Source organism: Jaculus jaculus, chromosome 1, assembly GCF_020740685.1.
Source record: "Jaculus jaculus isolate mJacJac1 chromosome 1, mJacJac1.mat.Y.cur, whole genome shotgun sequence".
Classification (NCBI taxonomy): domain Eukaryota; kingdom Metazoa; phylum Chordata; class Mammalia; order Rodentia; family Dipodidae; genus Jaculus; species Jaculus jaculus.
Window position 1 is genome coordinate 191306838 of NC_059102.1, and position 24869 is coordinate 191331706.

The 24869-nt window shown below is 41.5% G+C and overlaps 1 protein-coding gene, 1 long non-coding RNA gene and 2 pseudogenes across 4 annotated transcripts in view; 2 read left to right on the forward strand and 2 right to left on the reverse strand.

Moving 5' to 3' along the window:
* Positions 1–503: 503 nt before the first annotated feature.
* On the forward strand, positions 504–2886 carry LOC105943942 (annotated as a pseudogene).
* A 2708-nt stretch (positions 2887–5594) lies between these two features.
* LOC123462327 lies at positions 5595–6965 on the reverse strand. 2 transcript variants are annotated; one of them, XR_006638193.1, is made up of 3 exons: positions 6806–6965; positions 6369–6434; positions 5595–5821 (listed from the first exon to the last, which is right to left on the reverse strand). It is a non-coding gene; the product is annotated as an uncharacterized LOC123462327 (long non-coding RNA). The 2 variants fall into 2 exon arrangements; XR_006638194.1 differs by lacking the exon at positions 5595–5821 and adding an exon at positions 6096–6206.
* Galnt7 (polypeptide N-acetylgalactosaminyltransferase 7) overlaps positions 6703–24869 on the forward strand; it is a 181539-nt gene continuing 163372 nt past the window's right edge. For both annotated transcript variants that reach the window (XM_004657137.2, XM_004657136.2), the window contains exon 1: positions 6703–6903. In XM_004657137.2, the coding sequence (XP_004657194.1) occupies positions 6778–6903 (126 nt within the window). In that variant the 5' untranslated portion in view covers positions 6703–6777. The remainder of the gene's footprint in view (positions 6904–24869) is intronic.
* LOC101614299 lies at positions 18065–18239 on the reverse strand (annotated as a pseudogene).

Here is a 24869-nt window from a genome sequence, read left to right on the forward strand (position 1 = left end):
AGTATCCCTGACCACTCTTCTAAGCTTTATTTTCCCTTTGTATTTTTTTTGGGGGGGTGTGCATATGTGGTGTGGTGTGTAATGCACATGTGTGTACTGCCCCATGTGCATGCATGCAGAGGCCAGAGGATTACTTAGGGTGTCCCTTCTCCATTGCTCATCCACATCTTTTCTTGAGACACAGTCTCTTCCTCATTGCAGAGCTTGCCATTCTGTTGAGCTCCAGAAATTCTCTAGGTTGTACGGTCATACCCAGATGTTTCTGTGGAAAGCTGCTGAATAGAACTCAGGGGTTTTAGGCCCTTATGCTTGCACAGGTAGGACTTTTAACTGGTGAGCCATCTCTCCAGTCCCCCATTTGTATTTTTAATTATTCACTCAGTATGCCACCAAAAATATTAAGACCTTTCTACATGCCAGACACAGGGATGCAATAAACTAGACAGAAAAATCTGAAGTCTTACATACTTTTTACCTGTGAGTGGAAATGAAGCAATCACAATATGGTGGTAATGATTCAAGAAGAAGCAGAGGGTACGATGGGCATACCTAGCAGAGTACCTGCCCAGTATGTTGGTGTGAAGGAACATGTAAGAGCCTAGAAAAAGTTTTTTAGTTTTATTTTTTATTTATTTGAGAGCGACAAAAAGACACAGAGAGAAAAAGAGGCAGCTAGAGAATGGGCATGCCAGGGCCTCCAGCACTGCAAATGAACTCCAGATGCATGAGCCACCTTGTGCATCTGGCTTACGTGGGTTCTGGGGAATCAAGCCTTGAACCCGGGTCCTTAGGTTTCACCGGCATGTGCTTAACTGCTGAGCCATCTCTCCAAACTCTAGAAAAACCTTTAAAACTGATGTCCAAGCTTAATGTTAAGCTGTCAAAAGCCCTTTAATGTGAAAAGAACTTGTACAAAGCTCTGAAGCAAGTGACATTTAGAAACTGAACTTTGGCTTGGTTACTGCTCCAGGGGACTGCAGCCCAAGGACAGGCCCAGTTCCTTACAGTGGGCTAATTATTAGCATAGCTGACATGGGGAAGAATTTTTACAACTAACAAACACTTAGGCCCCAAACTTATGTAACCTACAAATATTGATTTATCTAATAAATAATATATTTATAAAATATTATGTATAATATATATTTTTAATAATATAAATGATATGAGGTGATTATACTACTTGGCAAAGATTGTATAAGTAGTGGCAAGCATTCTGAGATGAAGAAACCTGCTCTGAATCCCAAGAGCTAAAACCAACCTCAGGTGATAGAAAGCTTAGAGAAACAACACATGAAGCAGACTGCATGCACTATATGCTTACAGATTTCTCCCTCCTTGCAGTGTCTGAACCTCTATCTGGCCTCTCAGCTGAAGGCACCATATTACCATGCTCCTTACAACCTGGCAGAGGCCAACACCTCTTCTGCCCATCCTCTATATCCTGCCCATTAGATTCTAGTCTTTACTATTTAGTGAACATTTCCCAGAATTAGCCAAGTCAGAAGCATCCCAGAATAGCAATCTCTACTGTCCAATAATAGCTGTAGCATCCCTAATACAAGAACTTTACCCATACACATGAGACTTACTCCATCACACTATCTCTGCTTGATATTTGTGCAAGTTCTTGGCCTCAATTAATTTCTTTTGACAATATTGTGAAATATTATAATCACAATTTTATAGATAAGGGCCCTAGGCACAGAGAGACTAAGAATGACTTTTCTTGACCTAATCATTTAGTGGGGCTTCTCATTTTCTAAAAACTTCAGTCAACTTGACAAAGGCTGCCTGCCAACACAGGTTGCGAAAGGCATGTATTGTAAGGTATGCTTTCAGTTTCTTTTAAACATTATGGAGAACTCGGAGAAACATGGGCTTAAAAAAAAAAGTAGCTTGGGTTGGAGAGATGGCTTAGTGGTTAAGCGCTTGCCTGTGAAGCCTAAGGACCCCGGTTCGAGGCTCGGTTCCCCAGGTCCCACGTTAGCCAGATGCACAAGGGGGCGCACGTGTCTGGAGTTCGTTTGCAGAGGCTGGAAGCCCTGGCGTGCCCATTCTCTCTCTCTTCCTCTATCTGTCTTTCTCTCTGTGTCTGTCGCTCTCAAATAAATAAATAAATAAATAAAATTTTTTTAAAAAGTAGCTCTTGGCTGCCCCTTCATTGCTCCTGAACGCCCAGGTTCTGTGTCCAACAAGCATCCATTTGTGGACAGCAACCTCCTCTGCCAGTTTAGAATGAACTTCTGTTGGAAGCGAAGACTGATGGAGCTGCTCAGTGAGAAGTCCCCTTCCTCCCATGAGACCCATGACAGTCCCTTCTGCTTGCGGAAGCAGAGCCATGACAGCCGGAAATCCTCCAGCTTCATGTCAGTCAGCCCCAGCGCTGGGGTCAGGATCGGGTCTGCAGTGCGAAGCAGCGGCGGTGAGCTCAGCAGCAGCCCAGTGCTCTGCAACCCAAGTCTGTGCTGGAGAGACCTGTCACTTCTGAGGAACTCCTGACTCCTGGGACTTCGTATGCAAGGAAGACGTTCACGATTGTTGGCGACCCCGTGGCTGGGGCTTTGTGGGGCGAGGAAGCCAGCCATGCCGCATCCGTGGATCCCAGCGGCCTCGCAGCTGCGGCAGAGATGAAGGTATCATTTGCTCGTCTCTGTCAACGGACTCAACGTGCTGCGTGTTGACTACCCGACCGTGAGCAATCTGATTCTAACGGACCCACGGACATTTGTCACAGAAGTCATGGAGGAGTTAAGAGTGCTGAGCAAGGGGACCTTACATCTACCAGCGGCCTGTCGCAGAGTGACACAGCAATGCCACGACAAAAGTTTATCCAAGAGGATGATTTGGACATTCAAATCTTTTCTCTGTCCATACACAGCTTGAGTTTCATACACTGCTTGAATGTGGAGGAACTGGGTAACACATCTTTAAAAATAAAAGTTGCTGGTATTGTAGCTCATACCTGTGATCCCAGCACTCAGGAAGCTTAGGTAGGGGGGAAGGCTACAAGTTCAAGGCCTGCCTGGGCTATAGCACGAGACACTGTCTCAAAAACATATACACACACAAAAAAATTCAGCATTGAAAACAGTAGGAAAAACGGTTTTCCTACATGATGGAACTGCTTTATTAGAGCTGTTTGTAGTTCTCACTCACTGTCGTTCATATTAGTTGGCAGAAAGTTGTTAAACTTTATCAATAGGCAGAATAACAGATTGATAGAACGCCCTTTCCAGGATCTGTTAGAATAGACACATGTTAAATTGTACTTCCAAGAGGGGAATAGGGATGTACATCTAGAGTCCAGGTTACATGGGAGGTGAGGCAGGAGGATCACTTGAGTACAAGCATTTGAGGCCTAGCTTCAGCAACATAGCCAGACTTCATATCATAAATAAAAACAGCCATGAGTGGTAACTCAGGCCTTTAATCCCAGCACTTGGAAGGCTGAGGTAGGATTACTGTGAAATTGAGTCCAGCCTGGGCTTCAGAGTGAGTACAGGTCAGCTTTGGCTAGAGTAAGACCCTGATTCAAAATAAATAAATACAAGAAGTACTTTCACCAAAATTAGCTTGAAACTATTGATATCAGCAAACTTCAAATGAAAGCAACATCATAGAAATATGACATGTTGGGCTGGAGAGATGGCTTAGTGGTTAAGCACTTGCCTTTGAAGCCTAAGGACCCCAGTTTGAGGCTCAATTCCCCAGGACCCATATTAGCCAGATGCACAAAGGGGCACACCCATCTGGAGTTCATTTGCAGTGGCTGGAAGCCCTGGCATGCCCATTCTCTCTCTCTCTCTCTCTCTCTGTCTGTCGCTCTCAAATAATAATAAAAAAAATTTAAATAATAAAAGAAATATGACATGTTTGCAGAATTTCTAAGAAGGTTCTAAGGTGTTCAGCTGTGTGAATGCCTTCGTGAAATGATTTCTTGTTTCATTTTGTGTATTTTTCCCCCCTGTTTCGGGATAGCATCTCCTGGATGATGGCTTTCTCTTAATTCTTGCTTTAGCTTCATGTGAAATTGTGACATTAGATTAAAAAAAAAAATTCCATGTGCTATGAGTAAGGGCAAATAGGAAGAACACTTAGTACTGTCAACTGTATTTTCTATTACTGGACCTGAATCATTTTTGCTCTATAGCTCAGCTATAGTGGCTTTCTCAAAATCCATTTTTGTGGGGCATGGCGGTGCACACCTTTAATCCCAGCACTCAGGAGGAAGAGGTAAGAGGATCGCCCTGAGAATACAGAGTGAATTCCAGTCAGCCTGGGCTAGAGTGAGACCCTATCTCGAAAAACCAAAACAAACAAAAAATAAAAATAAAAATCCATCTTCAATTTATTGAATGTGAAAACGTTTGTGTACCCACTGGTAAAACTCAAGTGTTCACTTAAAAAGAAAATATTCTATTTAGTACTTGGTTATGGGTGATAAAACTTGAAACTCCAAATTGCCTTCTTACCCTCAATTTTTATGAGCTTTCTAATGTACATACTTTAAGGGCATGATGTGACATGCTACTTATTTAAGGAATATTTTTGTTCTTGTTGTTTTGGTTTGGCTTTTTAAAGGTAGGGTCTTGCTGTAGCCCAGACTGACCTCAAATTCACTATGTAGTCTCAGAGTAGCCTCGAAATCCCAGTGACCCTCCTACCTCTGTCTCCCAAGTGCTGGGATTAAAGGTGTGCACCACCATACCCAGCAGGAAATCATTTTTCATTGAAATCACTTTTGTGTGCTGCAATCTTACATCTTACTTGTACATGTGCATATTTTTTCATTTTGATCCAGAAAAAAAGTTTCTTTGAGTGAAGTGTCTAATCCCAGCACTTGGAAAGAGAAGGCAGAAGGATTAGGAGTTCAAGTCCAGGCTGGGCTATATGAGAGTCTATCTCAAAAAAAAAAAAAGCTAGAAAGAGGAAGAAAAATAAGTAAAGAAAGAGTACATTTGGGGTCTTGGTGTGTATAGGAAATTCCTCCAAGTGCCAAATTAAGCAGTCACAAAATGCTAAATTCTTTTCTATTTCCTGTCATGAATTGTGAGCTGAGTTTACTTTCTTATTGTGTATTAGCAGGATGAAGTGTGGGTGCTGTCCCTCAGTCCTTTATTAACTCGATGAAGTTAAGAGGAGGAAATATGAGTGTTGCCCCTCTCTTAGCCCTTTCTTTGTGATTAGGTTTCATCATGTACTGGTACTGCAGGAGTCAATGCTAAGTGTTTTATATACAAATATATATATTTCTGGTTAAAAAAACTATATACTCAGCCATCAATTTCTAACTTTGTGAACTTTCAAACATATGCCAAGTTCTGTGTGGAAAACTAAAGGCGGGAGGTGATGGGAAGCTCTTCTCAGACCCCTGAAGGGCAGGATCACTTGCATCCTTTTAGTGATGAGGGCCATTGTTCTTATCTTCCCAGCCAATTTCCTAATAGTAAAAGTTCAGCTTCCTATCTTCTTAATAAGGAAAATGAGAGCACATAAATATAAGGCTTGATCACTCCAGTGATTTTATTTGTTTCAAAGGAAAGAAAAAACCTTGCATATAGTATTACAGAAAAAAAAATCAACTTCCACCATCTAAGAAAATGAGATAAAAATTAAGACACTGTGCTCAACAAATTTGGCAGTTTAGAGTATGGAACACCAATAATTATATACACTCCGTGATATAAAGTGATCGACACCTTGGATGTATACATATATGTCTGAATGTAAAATGTACTAAAGGATGGCCATGTGGGAAAACATTTGCCAACACCCCTTCTTGGATGAATGAAGTCTGCATCAAGTGGAAAACTCAGATCTGAGGGAAAACACGAGGGGGTGGGGAAGTATTGTTTTAAAACCCGAACCCCACTTTCTCCAGCGTAGCAACTTATCAGTTCATGAACAAGGATGGTATTGCTTATTAGCCACACTTGGCTTTCTTCTAATTAGCTCAAGAAAAACCAGTAATACTGTCTTTTCAAGTGAAAGTCTCCGGTTCAGTGATATTTGCACACCTCACCTGGGCCTTTCGGTTACAAATCCAGCGTCTCAAGTAACCATGTGCGAAAATTCGATCAATAAAAAAGAGAAAAAAAAAAAAAAGAAAAAGAAAAAAAAATTCCTCCCAGCTACAAATCAGCCACGTGGAGCTACTGCTGCGGCAGCTGTAGCCCCGACTTCCTGGTTTACTTCCTGCAAGGCTGTGGCGGTGGGCAGTGGGGTGTCAGGACGAGGACGAGGCAAACCCCCCCCCCCCCCGCCCCGCAGCTGCAGATCCTCGGGAAGGGGCGGCGGGCGGGCGGGATTCCCGCAGCATCCTGCAAGGCACGGCCGTTAAGGGCAGAGTTAGGATCCACAATTACCATAAAAGTTTGGGGTTCCAGACGCTGTAGACAGCTGAGCGACAGAGCAAAGGCTAAGGACCAGACCTAGGGGAAAGTGTTAAGTTAGTTACAAGGTTGCGGGGGAGGGAAGGGGACTGCGGATCCGGAGGGGCCAGGTAGAGAGCCAGGCACACCGGGCCGGGCAGGAGCTCTGCGGAGGCCGCCGCGGCGAGGGGGCGGAGGGCTGGGCCGGGGAAGGTAGAGCCGAGGGGAGTTCCGGGATCTGCAGCGGGAGAGGGCAGGCGGAGAGGGCGGCGGGCGTAGCGCTCGGGGTGGGGGAGAGGAGGAGGAGGAGGAGGAGGAGGCGGCGGCGAGCCGGAGGAGAAGGAGGGAGGGGAGAGCGGTGGCGGCGGCTGCGCCGGGCTGTGTCTCTCGCCGCCGGAGGAAGATGAGGCTGAAGATTGGGTTCATCTTACGCAGTTTGCTGGTGGTGGGAAGCTTCCTGGGGCTCGTGGTGCTCTGGTCTTCCCTGTCCTCTCGACCCGACGACCCAAGCCCGCTGAACAGGATGAGGGTGAGTGACCCGCCCGGCTCCCCCGCGGGCGGGCGGCCGGCGACCTGCAACTTGTTTTGTTTGCGCGCGCGCGCGTGTGGCGGGAGCGGGGGTCGCGGCGCGGCGTGGGCTCCGCAGGTGGTGCTGGCGCCGCGCCGGCCGAGGGGGGCGCCGAGCCCCGCGCACCCGCCGTCCCCGCGGCCGCCGCCGGCCCGCCCCCCGGCCGCCCCTTCCTTCCTCCCGCGCTCCCCCACCCCCCGCCCCGGGGCCCCGTGCTGCGGCGGCGGCGGCGGCGGCGGCTCGGGCGGACGTTTCCTCCGAGGACAGCCGGGATCCCCAGCAGGAGCTGAGGCTGCTCGGCGTCCGACCGGCCACCGCGCTCGCGGCTCGGGGTGGGGGACGCGGGGTTGGTCCAGGCTGCGGCCTGTGGCGCGTGCAGGCCTGACGGAGGGAGATGCCGCCGCTGCCGTCACCGCGCTCCGCTGGACCAGGCCCCGCGCCCCCATCCCTCCCTCCCTCCGGTCCTCGTCCGTCCGGGCGGGCTCGGCCCCGGGGAGGCGGAGGCTGCTCCCACTGCCGGCCCGCGAGCAGGACGATGGCGCCCCGCCTCCCGCTATCCTCCGAGAGCGCCGCCTCCCTCTCCAACTCCGGTGGCCCGGAGCCCGGGGGCGAGGGGCGGCCGAGGCCTCGCCCGGCGCCGGCCGTGCCTTTCGCTTTCCCGGACCGGGAGAGGCGCGTCCCCGGCTGGCTCGGCGGTCCCCGATCCCCCAGCGTCCCGAGGACAGCGCTCTCTCTCTCTCTCTCTCTCCCGGCTTTGCTCCGGGGTTGTTCTGGGCGCCCGGAGCCGGTTCCTCTCCCCCGGCTGAAACTAACTTGTGCCGGCTGCCCGAGAGCTCAGCCCGCGCCGGGAGAAGCGCTCCTCTGGGACGCATTCATCTGACGCCCGGACGCGGGACTTAGCTTGACACTGCCTGGATTTGGAGGGTTTAGTCAGGCTCCTCCGAACATTAGTTACCGGGACCCGGCCGCTGCGGCGCTCTGACCTAGCAACCGGCAGCGCGAGCTGCTCCACCGCCCGGCCCGACTCGATCCCTCGGCGAGGAACCGTGGCGCCTCACCCCCTCCCCCGCCCGGCAGGGGTTCCGCATCCCCTGAGCCGGACGTGTTCCTCCCGGTGCCCAGGCCAGATGCCCATGGAAGTAGCCAGTGTGAGGGGTTCGGGGGCCCCCAGGAGCTGAGGAGTCCTATCAGGACTTTTACAAGTATGACCAGAATTACATTTATGTGATATTATTAACTTTCCCTCTGGAAAGTTAGCACCAGAAAGTTGAGTGGGGGGGGGGGAAATTGTGTTCTCTTAAGAGTTGAGAATCCTAGGAGGATCACCTTATCACTTGGTTGCCTGAGTCCCAACTTAATCTGTCAGTTTCAGTATTTGAAATTATTTTAGTGCAGTGGAATCCCTTTGTAATATCTGGAGTGGGTTCCACCAAAGTCATCTAAATTGAGTTTTAAAAAGTATCAAATTTTCCTTTTCAGTGTGTTTGTGTCTGCAACAGGGTGAATGGGGACCTTTTATGATTTTGCTCCCAAAATGATTTGATGAGATAATTGAATATTGAAATTGTCTGATTTTTTTTAAAAAAGCCATCAAATATTCTTTTACATAAATGCATTATAAGTTGCTAAAAATGATAGGACCCATTTTCTGGGAGAAGAATTGAAGTACAACTGTCAACACTGGCTGTGTTTACAATGTTCTGTAGTTCTGACAGGCTTTAAAGATATGGTGACCAAGGCCTGTAATCCAGTACTTGGGAGGCTGAGGCAGGAGGGTCCGGAGTTCAAAATCATCCTTACCTATATAGCTAGTTCTAGGCCAACCTGGACTAAATGAGACCTTGTCTTCGAAAACAGAAGGTGGAACAGCATTCCCAACTCTTGATATTTTATTAATGTTAGTATTCAATAAGCCACAATGCTCATTTCATGTTTATATGTGGTTGTAGCTTAATTTTTCAGCCCGGCTTATTAATAAAGCTTTTTATCAGTGGATCCAAAGTGGTTTCTTTCATTCACTAGATTTCTTAAACGATTTATGAACACAATATTAAAAGAATGTTTAGGGATCAGAAGAACAATACCCTTTTAACTTTTTAGGTACATAATAATCTAAAGCACTATAAAGTAGCAGATGTGATAGTGCAAATAAGGGACTGTTACCTCCAGTGTTGAGCAAATACTCTGGTACTGGCTTCTGAGTTCCTCCTCCCACTTGAGGTTCTTTTACTTTGATGGTGGTTGCAGGCATTCCTGCTTCTTTTTCATGTGGAGTCTTACTTGGCCTAGAACAATCCACCTTACCAAATACACATTCTGCTCTACACTGGCCAGCTTGTGCTTGTGGTCCATCTACCTTTCATCACTTTTGTTTTATGTACTATCAATATTCCAGGCATTAAAGATCCCTTTGTACTAGTTGTTAAGAAAGCACTTCTAGCCTTAACTTCGTGGATCTAGCAGTCTACCGAGAAAAAACACACATACATGGAGCCCCTTAAGTACATAAATAAAATTTGTGCTATATAGGAAAACCTGGACGGCTGGGACAAGAAAATAGGAATGGGGCTTGGTCATAAAAGTGTTACCTGAAGAAACGACTTAAGTGAAACCTAAAGATTTGAAGGAGAATTGTTGATCTGGGAATGGAAGGTAGCACTCCTGAAAGGAACAGTATATATAACAGTCTTGAGGCACAAGGTGCATGGATGAAGTGAGAAACTGAAGAAGTTGAATATCATTAGAACATGGCAAGTGAGCTGAGAGAGAAGTAGGATGATACTACAAGGGTAGGGATGGCTCTTGTAGTCTATGCTAAGGATTTGGATCTTGAGTGTGGAAATCCATTGTGTTGAAAAGACCACGGTTGCTCCCTGGTGCAGGAAGTGTGCATGCATTGTCTATAGAGCAGATGGCCAGAGTCATAATTGTTCAGGGCACACATAGCATTGTTCCATTTGGCCACATGTTTGTGGAGTTGTAGTATATTGATTCAAGAGCAGGCAAAAATGCAAAGATTTGATGATAGGATGTGGGAATGAAGACCTCAAGAGATCTAGGATAAGAGATCATTTTTTACATTATGGAAAATTATAAAGACAAAATTTATACATTCTCCTATGGTTCAAAGATGGCTCATTTCTTTAGGCTTTGCCCCCTGAATATCTTAAGGATACTATTAAGACCAATCTGTTATACAAAGTGCAGCAAGTTTCTTGAATTAAATAAATTAACATATTTTAGAGTGACACCACTTTCCCCAGGTGATACCCCTGACTGAGTGTTTAATGTTGAATCATAAGCTCTGAAAATAAAGGCTTGTAATGGGAATGTTGACAGATCTTTAGGTGTAGTGGTGCCGTTCCGACTTTGAGTACTGGTAATACCTGCATGTAAACTGATGATTTTCTGTGTCAATGCCAAGCCACCCAGGTTCTGGGCTTACATAGAACTAATTCAGCAACGTCCCTGTAACAAGAGGAGTTACAGGATACACCAGCTGATAGGTTGGAGAGGATTGTAGCTTCAAAGAGGATATATGACTGCATTGGCTGCACAGAATCAGTCAGATTCCACCTTACCAGGGCCTCATCTGAGTGGTGATAGTCTCTTGGCCATGTGATTCTGTTTCACATGGAAACTCCATTTATACCAAGGATTGAGTGCTCACTGAGCACAGGTGAGGAGAAAAGGAAAGAAGCTGTTCCTTAATCCAGTAGCAAGATAAGGAAATAATGTGAGCCATCTCTCAGAAATTTTGTTTGTTTGTTTTTCAAGGTAGGGTCTCATTCTAGCTCAGGCTGACCTGGAATTTACTATGTAGTCTCAGGGTGGCCTCAAATTCACAGCGATCCTTCTACCTCTGCCTCCTGAGTGCGGGGATTAAAGGCGTGCACCACCATGTCCAGCTTTTGGAAATGTTTTAATAGCCAGTAGGTGGAGAAAGCCTTAAATTGCATTTAGAGAGTGTACAATGTTTAATAAAGACAGAGTGACATTTATTAACAGCAGATGAGTTCGAGTCAGTATTTAGGTTGGCTGTGTGGAATATGAGATTTATAGTTTGGGTTTCTTTGTGGGCTGCTTCAGGCCAAGTAGCAGCCAATTGTAAAAAGAGGAAGGAATGCACCAGAAGTGGAAAGCAAAAATACAACAACAGCAAAACTCAGTTTGAGTCACCAGTGAACAGAATATTTGTTAATTCCAATTTTGTACTTATAAAAAAATAGTTGGTCAGCAAGATCTGAGTAGCTATTGAGTGCAAGAAAATTGTAATTATTCAACTTGAAAGTAGATAATTGTCTTTGTTCATATTTTGAATTCTAATTCTTCTTCCTGAAGATTGTATGTGTAATTTGACAGGAGAAATGTAGCTAAATTAAGAATTGAAATTTCTGAAGTACCATTGAAGAAGACCATGAAAAGAAAGATTTAATGATCATTGTATAAAAGCTGCAAATGGGGAAAGGTATATAAAGTAATATTGACAGAATGTTTTGTAAGAACTTGGAGATGTGTTGATAGCATAAACATGGCACTCAACAGTTACTTCTCATATTTTTTGAATGTTCATTACTTGTCATCTTTTGCTGTAGGCATTGGAGATGGTATATGTAGGAGATGAACTTGGAATCTTTGACATGGTGAAGATATTACCTGTCGTGACTAGATAATACCCACATAGTAGATATATATCTATATCTATCTATATATATATATATAACCTGGTGAAGAAAGAATATGCTGGAGGCCTGGGGAAGCACTATCTCCTATTAAACTAACCAGGTGTACTTTTGCCAGAGAGAAAGAGAAGAGCCATGAAGCATCTTCAAAGTATCTTCAGTGGTATCTTAGGTGAATGGGCTTAGATGAGGAAGAAGTTCAGGTGGTGAACCACAGGAAAAACAGAAATAAAGGAAGAAGAGCTTTATATATGTGTGTGTGTGTGTGTGTATGTATATATATATATATATATATATATATATATATATATATATATATATATATATATATATATATATATATGGGAAAACATTTTGTGCATCTGACTTGATGTGGGTACTGGGGAATTGAACCTAGGCTGTCAGGCTTTACAAATTTAACCACTGAGCAATTTCTTTAGCTCTGCTCCCCCACCCGCCCCCCTTTGACATTTTTGACTTCTAGCAAAATGGAATGAACCAGATTCTTCCTTACAGACCCAAGGACATTCCTTACTTTTACTTTCTGGGGCCCTGTTACCCCTATACTGCCTCAAAACCTCCTTCAGTGAGGAGAGAAATGTTTCTGAAGCATGGAATGAGGTTTGTACTAGGAGAGGGACTCTGAAAATGAACAGGAGAGATTATGGAAGTAGAATTAATTGCCAAATGTAGCTGTTAGGAGGACTCATCCTTGATGAAAAGAGACTGGATGCTGATTTCTTTAGAAGGATGACAGCTGGATATTGCCCTATAGAAACATGGGGAAAATACTTTAGGGGCAGAGTCATCAACAGATTCTATTCAATACTGAGTAAAACCTGGTGAAGAAAGAATATGCTGGAGGCCTGGGGAAGCACTATCTCCTATTAAACTAACCAGGTGTACTTTTGCCAGAGAGAAAGAGAAGAGCCATGAAGCATCTTCAAAGTATCTTCAGTGGTATCTTAGGTGAATGGGCTTAGCTGAGGAAGAAGTTCAGGTGGTGAACCACAGGAAAAACAGAAATAGAGGAAGAAGAGCTTTATTAATAATCTGTTCTAAGGGCTGGAGAGAGGGCTTAGTGGTTAAGGCACTTGACTGTGAAGCCTAAGGACCCTGGTTTGATTCCCCAGAACCCACATAAGCCAGATGTGTATAGTGGCCCATGTGTCGAATTTGTTTGCAGTGGCTAGAGGCCCTGGCTCACCCATTCTCTCTCTCTTCCTCTCTTTCTGTCTCTCACATATAAATAAATAAAAATAAAATATTAAAAAAATAGAAAACCATTTCAAGCAAGGAGGAAGTTAACCTGTTTTTGTTGTGCCCAGTAAGGTGCCTCTCCATCTCCCCTTGCACACAGCATTGTGTATGGATAGGTGTGTATATGTATTTTAGGTGGTCTGTAATATGTCCCTGTGACACATAGTAGGTGGATTATGATTATAATTCAATTTTGTACTCTTATCTTTCATACTTGTTCAGTCTGAAATCCTGTGACTTAAAAATGTAACTTAAAATAATTGTCTTTGAAGCTGGGAAAGAAATTTGATCTTAAGAATATTAGGTAATTTTTAGCTTTTTATTCATTTATTTGGATGATTAAAAGAAGAAAAAAAACAATAGCAAAACTGTATGCTTAGCATGTCCATAATGTGTTTTAAAAAATGAGCTTTGCCATTGAATTGTAATTCAGCCCTTTGATCTTGAAAGCCATGGTTGAACAGCAACTACCCAGGGTTTAATAAGTCTTTTCTGGAGAAGGAAGAGCTAACTTGCAGTTACTTCATTTTCTAAGAATCCTGAATATTTCAAAATGAGAAATGTTCTCATTTTAGCTCCATTAAAACTCCCTTCTGAGCTTCCCAGCCTCCATAGCATAGCGTTCTCAGGCATTGCCCCAGAGAAGCATTTAAACATGCCAACAGGGAGACCTGATTCAGTTCACTGAATTCAAGAACTAGTACACTGAAACTCGAGGCAGAAATTAACTTTGCATTATCTAATTAGGCTTATAGGATTGCTGCAAAGCAACCCTGGTCCCCAAATCTAGAAGGTGCAATTAACTACAGTATTATATCAATACCAACTAGTCTGCTAATAGGCTTCTAAGCAAAACAATTGGAATTTGTTATTACCAAGAATTTTTTAAACTGGGTGAGTTAAAATTAAGTCACATATTATTGGAAACCATTCTGTATGAGAATAGATGCCCCAGTCATTTGCTTTTTCATCTTTAATTTATATTGATTCCTTGAGTTTAGGGAGGCATTTGGGCCTCAAAGGGTGTGGCTCTCTCTTCAGTAGCAAATTTACATGCTTAATGATAGCTTGGTTTAAATATAATTTCAGGATTTGTAGTTTTTTATGAAATTATTTTATAATATGTTTTAGTGCTTATACACTGAATTACTTACACTGTTTATACCTTGTAAAAGGGTTTGGTATTAAATAGGCAGTAATGAAGAAACTGCCAAACTCTCCACATGGAAGAAAGAAAGAATTAGGAAGCAAAGCAGGAAATAAAGGAGAAAGAAAAAAATCATTATGATAAGATTAATCTATATTGTATTTATTTATTTGAGAGAGAGAGAATAAGTACAGACATGTCCTCCTGCTGCTTCAAAAGAACTAGAGATGCATGCTAGCATGCTCCACTTTGTGGATTTGGCTTTATGTGAGTACTGGGGACTTGAACCAGGCTATCAAGCTTTGTAATGGTGCACCTTTAGCCGCTGAACCATCTCTCCAGCCGGATGAGATGCATCAGTAATCCCAACATGCCTGCAGCATGGGAGATGAAATCAGGAGAATCCCAAACCTCATCCCAAGCTATTCTAGTGTTCCTGGTGGAGGGGATTAGGGATATGAAAGACCAGACACACAAAGTGGCCGTGCATCTGGAGTTTGTTTGCACCAGCAAGATGCCCAGGAGAGTCCATTCTCTCCCTCTCTCTCCCCCCCCCCACTTCTCCTTGCAAATAAATGATTTTTTTTTTAAGAAAGACCCTGTTTGAAATAAGAAATAAGGTAGAAGGCAGGGGACTGACACCTTCAGGTTGTCCTCTGACTTTAATATGTGTACCATGGCACCCATACCTACAAACCAACACATGCATCCCCCTCCCCAAAAGATGCTCTCTTTCATGTGAGCAGGTTTGCAATTACCTTTTGTAAGTGTGAATGTGGGAATACCTATCTCTTTCTGGCCGGAACCCTTGATCTGAAGTTGACCTAGTGACTCTACTTATTAAAGTGTAAGAATACTCTCAGATAATATGAGACACGTTTGAACAGTTTCACAGAGTTTTAGGAATTAACACTTGTGAAGGAGTGATGTCATGCAGTATCTTTATACTTGTTTGAGTATATTCCTAAGAAAGGCTGAGTTAAAAAAAATTCAAAGTACAGTAAGGTATAGTTGCATATCTCAAAAATGGCCCCAGGTTATGGTGCTCAGAGGGCTGTAAATGTTTTTCACTTTTACTTTCAGCTTTACATTTTTATACAGGTTATTTTACATATGCATATTTGCATGTGTATGGGCACACATGTGTGCCTGTGTGTGTGCCTGTGTATATAGGCCAGAGGTAGACATTGGATGTCTTTAACAGTTGCTGTCCATCTTTTATTTTATTTTATATTATTTTTTGAAGCAGGTTTCTCACTGAGCCTTGAATTTATTGATTTGGTTAGAATAGCAGGCCAGGAAGCTACAGGGTCTCCTGTCTATGATTTCCCAGAGCTGAGAATCCATGTGCAGCATTTTTATGTAGGTGTTGGAGATCAAACTCAGGTCCTCTTGCATGTGTGGCAAGTACTTTACCCACTGAACCACCTATTGCATAAACAATATAACCATGGAATAAAATGTTACTCTTCCTACATTGAGTAAATTGTGCTGGTGTCATTTTCCCAGAATGTCTGAGTTTACAAAGCTGTTGGAACATGTTATAGAACATGACAAACAAGGAAGGTTCCAGGCTGCTTATAATTCTGTTTAGATTTATAGTCAATGTGTAAACATTTTATAATCTAGTACAGTTAAGTCAGTTAAGGAATTTTACTTAATGATATGATGAAAATTTTGTATTTGTGAGGATGTTTTTTTTTTTTCTTACAGGAATTTATCTTAGTATCTTAGAGTATATTTTACTTACTGGAATGCTTTGTCAACGGCAGTATGTATATCTACCTATATAAAAGGTATATTTTGTGGGTTGAAGAGATATGTCAGCATCAGGGATTAAGGGCACATGCTTGCAAAGTCTGACAGCCTGGAGTCAGTCAGTTCCCCAGTACCCACATAAAGCCAGATGCACAAAGTGGCACATGTGTCTGGAGTTCATTTGTAGCAGCAAGAGGCCCTAGTATGTCCATACTCTCTCTCATTAATAATAAAAATATTTTTAAAAGGTATACTTTGTATATCCATTTCAATGAATACATGACTTAGTGGATATGGGTTTTAATTGTGATCCCCCCCCCAGTAAGTTCCCCCCTAGTAAATTATTCTTTTGGCAGTTTAGTATTTTGCCATGCAATTTCTGCTACACAGTTTGCGTGCTAATGCTTCTTAAAATTCAACCCACAGAAGTAATCTTTTAGTATCTAATACAGCAAAGTATGCCATGTAAGTAAGTCTTAGTATTTATTTCCTTTATAAACTGTTAAGGTTTTACATCTTTTCTTTTGAAAGAATCCATTTAAAACCCTTGTTCAAAAGTCTGCCAATTCTTGCCAGGGTGATTTAAAATGAATAAAATGTCCATTAGATTTTTGGCAAATGTGGTTTCAATTATGGTACAGAATAAATGACTACGAAGTGGTTTTTAGAGTAATGGGATAGAAATGACTGAAATACTACTTTAGACATGCAAATTTTTCTGATGGTTAGGTTCTTAAACAAAAAAAAATCACTGTAAAGATTGGAAACTGATAAATTAAAATATATAGTTTTATTTCAATCTTTGAGCCAAGGATTGCAAGGGTGAGGAAATGAGACATCTACCTTTATTAACTGTTGTTCCATGTATGATGACCTCTGAGGAAATTCTAAGCCTGATATCTGTCATAGAGGGTTGGAGGATAATGTGTCTATTGTAGTGAGTAGTTAAATCTGCTTATGGTCCAGGGAGATCACAATGCTAAAGGAGAAAAAAAGATTTTCTAAAATTTTCTTTAAAAGATGATACTTTTCAAATGCCTCACTGTTTTAAAGAAATATATTTTCTGTCTAAATAAGCTAATTTTTAGTATTCTTGCAGCCAACATGTAGACTTTAAACCATGGTGCAAGTGACAATTATGTCTTAAAATAAATGTAAGGTACATGGAAACAAACCATTTTTGAAGAGTGGCATCAACCTACAAACATTAGAAACAAAATACCACATCCTTCCTCAAACTCTGGTGACATTTTGGCTTGAGAAAAGAATTTTTGGTGTCATCCAGAGTGTCTGTTAAAATACATATATAGTATGCTTATGCTCAGATTGTTTGCCATTGTTGTGCTTGAAAATTGTAAGAGGTTTCAATAAAATGACTTCATTTTGTTTTCTGTTAATTTCTCTCCCAGAAATAATACAAACCACTCTTGTTTGAGTAACCTGTACCCATAACTCTATTGAAGAAAATTCCAGCCTGAATGTCCAATGAATAGTTTCACTATAGTACAATCATGGTTCATAAGGGACAACTATCACTTATAACTTCTGTTTAGTTAACTGGTAACACTAAGCAAAAAGTATATGTTAAAATCTTTGTTATACATGGGCAATGATCATATCAGAAAGATCATGTGAGTGGTTTGAAACATACATGTTGATTTGCATCTACTTATTTCTCTTGCATACCATGTATTTTAAAAGTAAGTATGTCCATGCAGTGGTGTTATGTTAGAAGAACTAATAAAATGAAGAAAGAGGGTCTGGGGAAGATTGCTCAGTAGTTAAAAGCTCTTGTTTGCAAAGCCTATTGGCCTGGGTTCAATTCTCCCATACCTATATAAAACCTATGCAAAAAGTGGCACGTACATCTGGAGGTTTTTTGTTTTTGTTTTGTTTTTTTTTTTCAATAGCAAGAAGCCCCGGAGTGCCCATTCTCCCCTCTCCTCCCTTCCACCCTGGTTTCCCTCTCTCTCTATCTTTGTGCTTGAAATAAATAAAAATATTTTTTAAATGTTGAAAGAATGAAAAGAAGTTTTTATAAATGACAATATAGTAAAGATTATTTTTTACTTTTTGGATGGGGCTGCTTCTTTTAATTAAAACAAGAACCAGGGCTGGTCACCTCAGGGATGAAGGGCACAACCAGGTGATTCAGAAAATCCTCCCCCCTCAGTTGAACAAGCCATCAGTGATAGTCCTTCCACAAACACTTGACCCTGTCTTGAACAGTTTGGAATGACACATCACATGTGTGGCATGGGGCCATTAGACAGTCTTACTGGACATCATCGTCGTCAAAGAGATCTTCAAAATCATTTTTAAAAAGTCTACATGAACTGCCATTTCATTGGCTGCCAAATCCTTCAAGAGCCTGGTGCTTCCTCCAGCCTTGTCTAGGTCTAGTAGGGCCCAGTGCCCTTGGGGAACATCTTGTCCACAGCAGGCTTCATCTTGGGCTCTTGGTGTTGCCAGGAAAGATTTTTTTAAAAAATTATCTGCTGGGCATGGTGGCACATGCGTTTAATCCCCAGCACTCTAGAGACAGAGGTAGGAGGATCACCATGAGCTCGAGGCCACCCTGAGATATAGTGAATTCCAGGTCAGCCTGGGATAGAGTGAGACCCTACCTTAAAAAACAAACAAACAGCCGGGCGTGGTGGCGCATGCCTTTAATCCTAGCACTCAGGAGGCAGAGGTAGGAGGATCGCCATGAGTTCAAGGCCACCCTGAGACTACAGAGTTAATTCCAGGTCAGCCTGGACCAGAGTGAGACCCTACCTCGAAAAACCAAAAAAAAAAAAAAAAAAAAAACAAACAAACAAACAAAAAAACATTTATTTACCTGAGAAAGAGAGAGAATGGAGTGCACCAGAGCCTCTCACTACTGCAAATGAACTCCAGATGCATGTTTCAACTTATGCATCTGGCATTATGTGGGTGCTGAGGAACTGAACCTGCATCCCATTAGGCTTTCCAGGCAAGCACCTTAACTTCTAAGTTGTCTCTGCAGCCTAAGATCCTTTTTAAAATATAGAATATCAGAAAACACAAGGTATTAGCAAAGAGAATGCATATTTATTCATTGTAGTATTTTTTTGTTTTTTGATAAAATGAGATACCTTTTGTACTGTATTCTTCCATGCTTATGAACATCATTGCAGTCTATCTGTTGGCTGTTTGCTTTTTTCCTCCCTTGCGATGCAGTATTCACTTCTCTGATTATAAGACCTGGTATTTGCTGAGTGGTTAGCTGGTCAATTTCTTTGGGTCCCAGTGGGTGTTAAATGTGAGAATAATTCCTTAAAGGGCAAGGATGCCAGTGGTATATTTTATTATGTAGGTAGATAGAAAATGCAAACCTGCCATTTGGGCACACAGCATGTTGCTTCTGAATGATGAGCCTCACAGGTTACTTACCATTCTCAAATGCAAACCCTGAGAAGTTGCATTTTCTGAATATGTCCAGTTCTTTCTGTTGTTTTACCTGGTTCTTTTTAATTAAAGGTAACTGAACCCCATAACTCTTGTCATGAGCCAGTACTAATGAGAGAATGAAATTTCATTTCTGAAATTAGAGGTAAGGAAACCTTATAAAAGTTTTGCTTTTTGTAGTCTCTATACCCTTGCCCCTCTAGTCTTTATGCCTCATGAAAAAAAGAAAAGGAAGCCGGGCATGGTGGCACACACCTTTAATCCCAGCACTCGGGAGGCAGAAGTAGAAGGATCTCCATGAGTTCGAGGCCACCCTGAGACTCCATAGTAAATTCCAGTTCAGCCTAGGCTAGAGTGAGACCCTCCCTCAAAAAAACAACAACAAAAAAATTGTTTCAGGGGTTGCTTCATCCTGTGAAATAACACAGGCCTTGAGAAGGATGAATGGTGAAAGCTAGAGTCAACTCTCACGTTAACTAGGAATGGGGAAAGCTTGGGGGTGGTTTTCTTGTACACCATTCCTGTGTTGATTTTTCTAGGTTAGCAGGTGTTTAATTTAAAACTACCTCATTTATGCACTGATGAAAATCAAATCAAATTTAAATTTCTAAGTAGAGCATTGCCCTGATAATGTTTTTAAAAAACTGATTTAGAATAGTGTTATTGGTATTTTGAAATCTTTGTATTCTGGAAGTTGATCACTGCGGGTTTTTGTTTTTTTGAGGAAAGGTCACACTCCAGCGCAGGATGGCCTGAAACTCATCCTGTAGCCCAGGCTGGCCTCATATGGCAATCCTCTTACTATAGCTTTCTGAGTGCTGGGCTTAATGGTGTGAGTTGTCATACGACACTGACCAGTATAGTTTCAATTTTACTTGTCTCCAGCTCATCTACCTCCTGTTAGATGACTGAGCATTGGTCCACTCGTCATAGATTTATGTCATAGCCATTTTGATTGATTAAAAGGTTCAGAGAATGCACAATGCTTTCATAAGTCCAGTTTGTGAGTTATTTCCAGTACGTGTGTGTGTGTGTGTGTGTGTGTGTGTGTGTGTGTGTGTGTGTGTGTGTATCTGTGGTGGTTTGATTCTGGTGTCCCCCATTGACTTAGGTTAATGTTAGGTCCCCAGCTGATGGAAATTTGGAAATTAAAGCCTCCTGGAGGCAGTGTATTTTTGGGGGCGGGCTTATGGGTATTATAGCCAATTTCCCCATGCTAGTATTTGTCATATTCTCCTATTGGCTGTTGTCCACTTGTTGTTGGCCAGGGGTTGATGTCCACCCTCTGCTCATGCCATTGTTTTTTCCCTGCCATCGTGGAGTTTCCTCTCGAGTCTGTAAGCCAAAATAAACCCTTTTTCCAACAAGCTGTTCTTGGTCAGGTGATTTCTGCCAGCAGTGCAAACCTGATTGCAACAATATATATGTATAACTGAACTACTTGTTTTATTTTCAAACCCATGAACCGATACTGGTAGTGCATTTGTACATTTAAAAACATTTTGGCCATAGATGGCAGTCACCCAAAAAGGAGAAAATAATAAAGAACATGCCCTTTATTTAAGGTCAAGCAAACCATGTGAGAAATTTGTTGTGCTTCTATTGCATGCTATCAGTGGACATCACTATTGACTTGCCCACCCTGAGAAGACACATTAGTTGAATTCTCACCACTGCTTTGTGAAAGTGTGTAGCTGCATATACAGCCCTCTTTAAGTATGTAAAGAATGAGAGATGCAGCAGTAAGTGGCCCCCAGAATCTTGAAAGTATATTTCTAGGATGTTTAACTGACTGTTGAGGGTATGGAAGATCAATGCATCAGAGGGGAAATGTAATTTAAGGTTTTTTTTTTGTTTTTTTCATTACTAAGCAAGTTCACTGGCAGCACTAGTTCATAAGATCCTTGATCTTATAAACTAAGTACTGTATTAATAGGATTTTCTACTACTACTAAATGCTTCTCTTTCAGCCTGTCTAAATAATTAAAATGTATTCAATAGTCAACCAAAAAGAAAAGCTCAGAAATACTAAATTTATAATATTAAACTAGTTACCAGGAAGTAGTGGAGGTTAATTTTTGCTGCTGGGTGTGTTTCTTATTTCCTTGTATAAGCCTTAGAGCCTGCCATCTCTTGGTTTTGCTGATATGTGAACTGTATCAGTTTCTCTCTAAATGAGCAGTGTACTGCTCAATTAGACGTACAAGCTCTGCTTAGGTTCAAGAGATTCAGTGATCACATGGTTTGGGAATCATGTGATATTCCAGTGGCTTCTTGTCACTGATCCACTGAGATTTTGAAAAACACAAACATGTCTATAATTAATTCAAAATATTCCTAGTGCAATTATATCCAGTTTGATTATAGTCACATTAATAGGGGGTAGGACAGGGAAAGTGCGCTCTAAGATATAGTTAGAAGAATGTACTACAAGCTTTGCTGGAGACTATAGAGTCTTGGTTAAGGCTAATCAGTTTGTTTTTATCTTTGTTTGTTTCTAAAAATGGAGTCTCACTATGTAGTCCAGGCTGATGTAGAACTCACTGGGTAGCTTAGATTGGCCTCTTAACTTGTGATCCTTTTGCCTCAGGCTCCGGAGTGGAGTAATCTGTTTAAAGGCTTGCACCATCATGTCTGGCTTTAGGTCAGTCATTCAACCTGGATCGAAGAGTAGGAGGGTTGAGGGGTCAATTGTTATAAATGCCTTTTCTTTTGAAAAATCTGGTTAATCACCCATACGATTAACCTCCATGTACATTAAGTATCATGGAGTAATTATACCTGTGTTTAATTTTCATTAGTATGTAATATGTGACTCCCCAAGGACAGCTGGTAAACTGTTGGATTAAAAAAACAAAAGAGGCCTGGGGAGATGGCCTAACAGTTAAAGGTACTTGCTGGCAAAGCCTGCTGGCCCTGGGTTCAGTTCTCCAACACCCACATAAAGCTGGATGCAAAAAGTAACCTATGGGCTTGGCATTTTCAGTGGCAAGAGAATTGGGTATGCCCCACACACAGACATGTAAATAAATAATTTTTTTTGTTTTCTTTTTATTATTTATTTATTTATTTGAGAGAAAGAAGCAGATAGAGAGAATGGGTGTACCAGGCCCTCTAGCTAATGCAAATGAACTCTAGACACAAGCATCATTTTGTGCATCTGGCTTACATGGGTATTGGAAAATCAAACCTGGGTCCTTAGGCTTTCCAGGCAGCTGCCTGAGCTGCTTGCTAAGCCATCTCTCCAACCCAACATGAATAATTTTTTAAATGAAAGGTGATAACATTATATAAAGTACACATGGACCCAGCAGCAATTAAAGTTCCGGGACAAGCACTATTAATAGCTTTATAAGTATTTCTCACTTTTGTCTTCTCAGATTTTTGCTTTTCCTTATCATTAAAAATGAAACTCTGGCCTGAGTGATGATGGCACATGCTTTTAATCCTAGCACCCAGGAGACAGAGGTAGGATTGCTGTTAGTTTGAGGCCAGCCTGAGATTACATAATGAATTAGTGAATTCAAGGTGAGCCTGGGCTAGAGAGAGAGAGAGAGAGACCCTACTTAAAAAAAAAAAAAAAAAATGAAAATTCTGCTTCACGGGTAACTTTACCAGATCCTTTAGGGCAGAATTTAAGATAGTTTTACACTTGGTGTTTTCTTCCTTCTCCTCCTCCATATCCTTCTCCTTTGATTTTGAAGCAAGGTATCATGTAGACTGGCTAGCTTTGCTTGCATGGGAGACTAATCTTGAACTCCTGGTCTTCTGTCTCGACCTCCAAAGTGCTGGGATTATAGCCTGCACTATTCTGTCTGCCCAACTAGTTTTCTTTTACCACTGCTACTACTACTACTACTTCTACTTCAGCTACTACTAGTAGTACTACTACTTCTTTTTCTTATTCTTCTTCTTCTCCTTTTTTTTTTTTTTGTATTTTGGGGTAGAGTCTCACTCTGTATCCCAGGCTGACCTGGAATTCACTATATAGTCTCAGGGTGGCTTCGAACTCACAGTGATCTTTCTACCCCTGTCTCCTGAGTGCTGGGATTAAAGGCATGCACCACCACACCTGGCCCTCCTTTACTTCTTTACTAAACCTAATAATTTCACATAGTTTCAATAGTGTTTAAAAGAAAGAAAAACTATGCAATTTTATTATGAAGTCATTGTTTTGAATTATAAGTAAAAAGTAGCTGAGTATTGTCTCTTTTCCTAGACTTTAAGCTTTCTATCTTAAAATTATATCCTTCAGGGCTGGAGAGATGACTTAGCAATTAGGCACTTGCCTGTGAAGCCTAAGGACCCCAGTTCAAGGCTCCATTCCCCAGGACCCATGTTAGCTAGAGCACAAGGGGTGCACGCATCTGGAGTTCATTTGCAGTGGCTGTAGGACCTGGTGCACCCATTCTCTGTCTCTCTTTCTCTATCTGCCTCTTTCTCTGTCTGTCGCTCTCAAATAAATAAATAAAAATAATAAACAAAAATTATATCCTTCAGTGAACTAGTATTCTAAAATGGGGAAGGAAGAAAATTTATTTCTTTACTTTTAAAATGTACTTTTTCACAACATACATTTTATTTACTTATTTATTTTTTTGATAGGTAGCATATGGATTTATTAAGATGTGACTAATACAGCTTCTGGGGCTTGCCTATGGTGTTCTTGAAATACAAAGCTCAGACATTCTGCCAGTTCTTTTTGACCAATGACACCAAGAAATTGACTACCAGGTGGATGTTGTATATAAGCTCATCATCTGTCATCTTCACATGACCAGCTGCAACAGCAAGACACAACACCTTTTTCATCAGAAACTTGATGGTAGACTTTACCTCACCAACTTTGGCCACCATGTTTTCATTGTGAGTCAGCAGGGAAGGGCACATTTTGTTTATTGTAGAAAGCATTAAAAAGTGAAAGCAAGAAACTAAAAATCACCTGTATTCTACCCAAAGATAATTCTCATCAGCTATTTGGTATATCCCATGCATAAAATTATGTATATGTAAACATACACCACAGTATATATGCTACTTTATAGATTGCCTTTAAAAATTTTCACAGTAGAAATCATTTAATTCTTTTAAGACATGTACTCTTTTTTTAAACTAGCCCTCTTTAAATCTGATCAGGTTAGTTTTTAGATGGTTTCAAAGGAGAGGTCATCAACTTAACAAAAGAAAAGAAATAAAAGAAAAAAGAAATAGGAGGGATGGAAAGAAAGAAATGCTCGTATGTTGGGAATCACATGCCCTAAGTTGTCATGTATACCACATTAGCAAAATTATTTTCACCTGCCCCTTTTGAAAAAAAAAACTCATGATGCATTTTACTGAATTTTATAAGACTTATAAGTTTATAAAACTTACAAAAATTTGGTGCTTTCTGGCTCAACCAACAATCAACCAAATAAAGAAAAACAAGTGATCTGAGGGAGAATGAAACTGGAAGCATAACTATCTTAATGGAAGTTTGTTATTTCACTTTCTCTTCCTTATACTTCACTCCACCATAGTCCACAAGTTAATTTTGAATTGTATTCTTTAACTCTCCAAAGCTTTTCAACTTCTGCTTACAGAGTCAGTATTAGGAAATTTAAGTCACTGCTATGGGGTTAATTATGAGGTCAAATAAGTAATTGTTA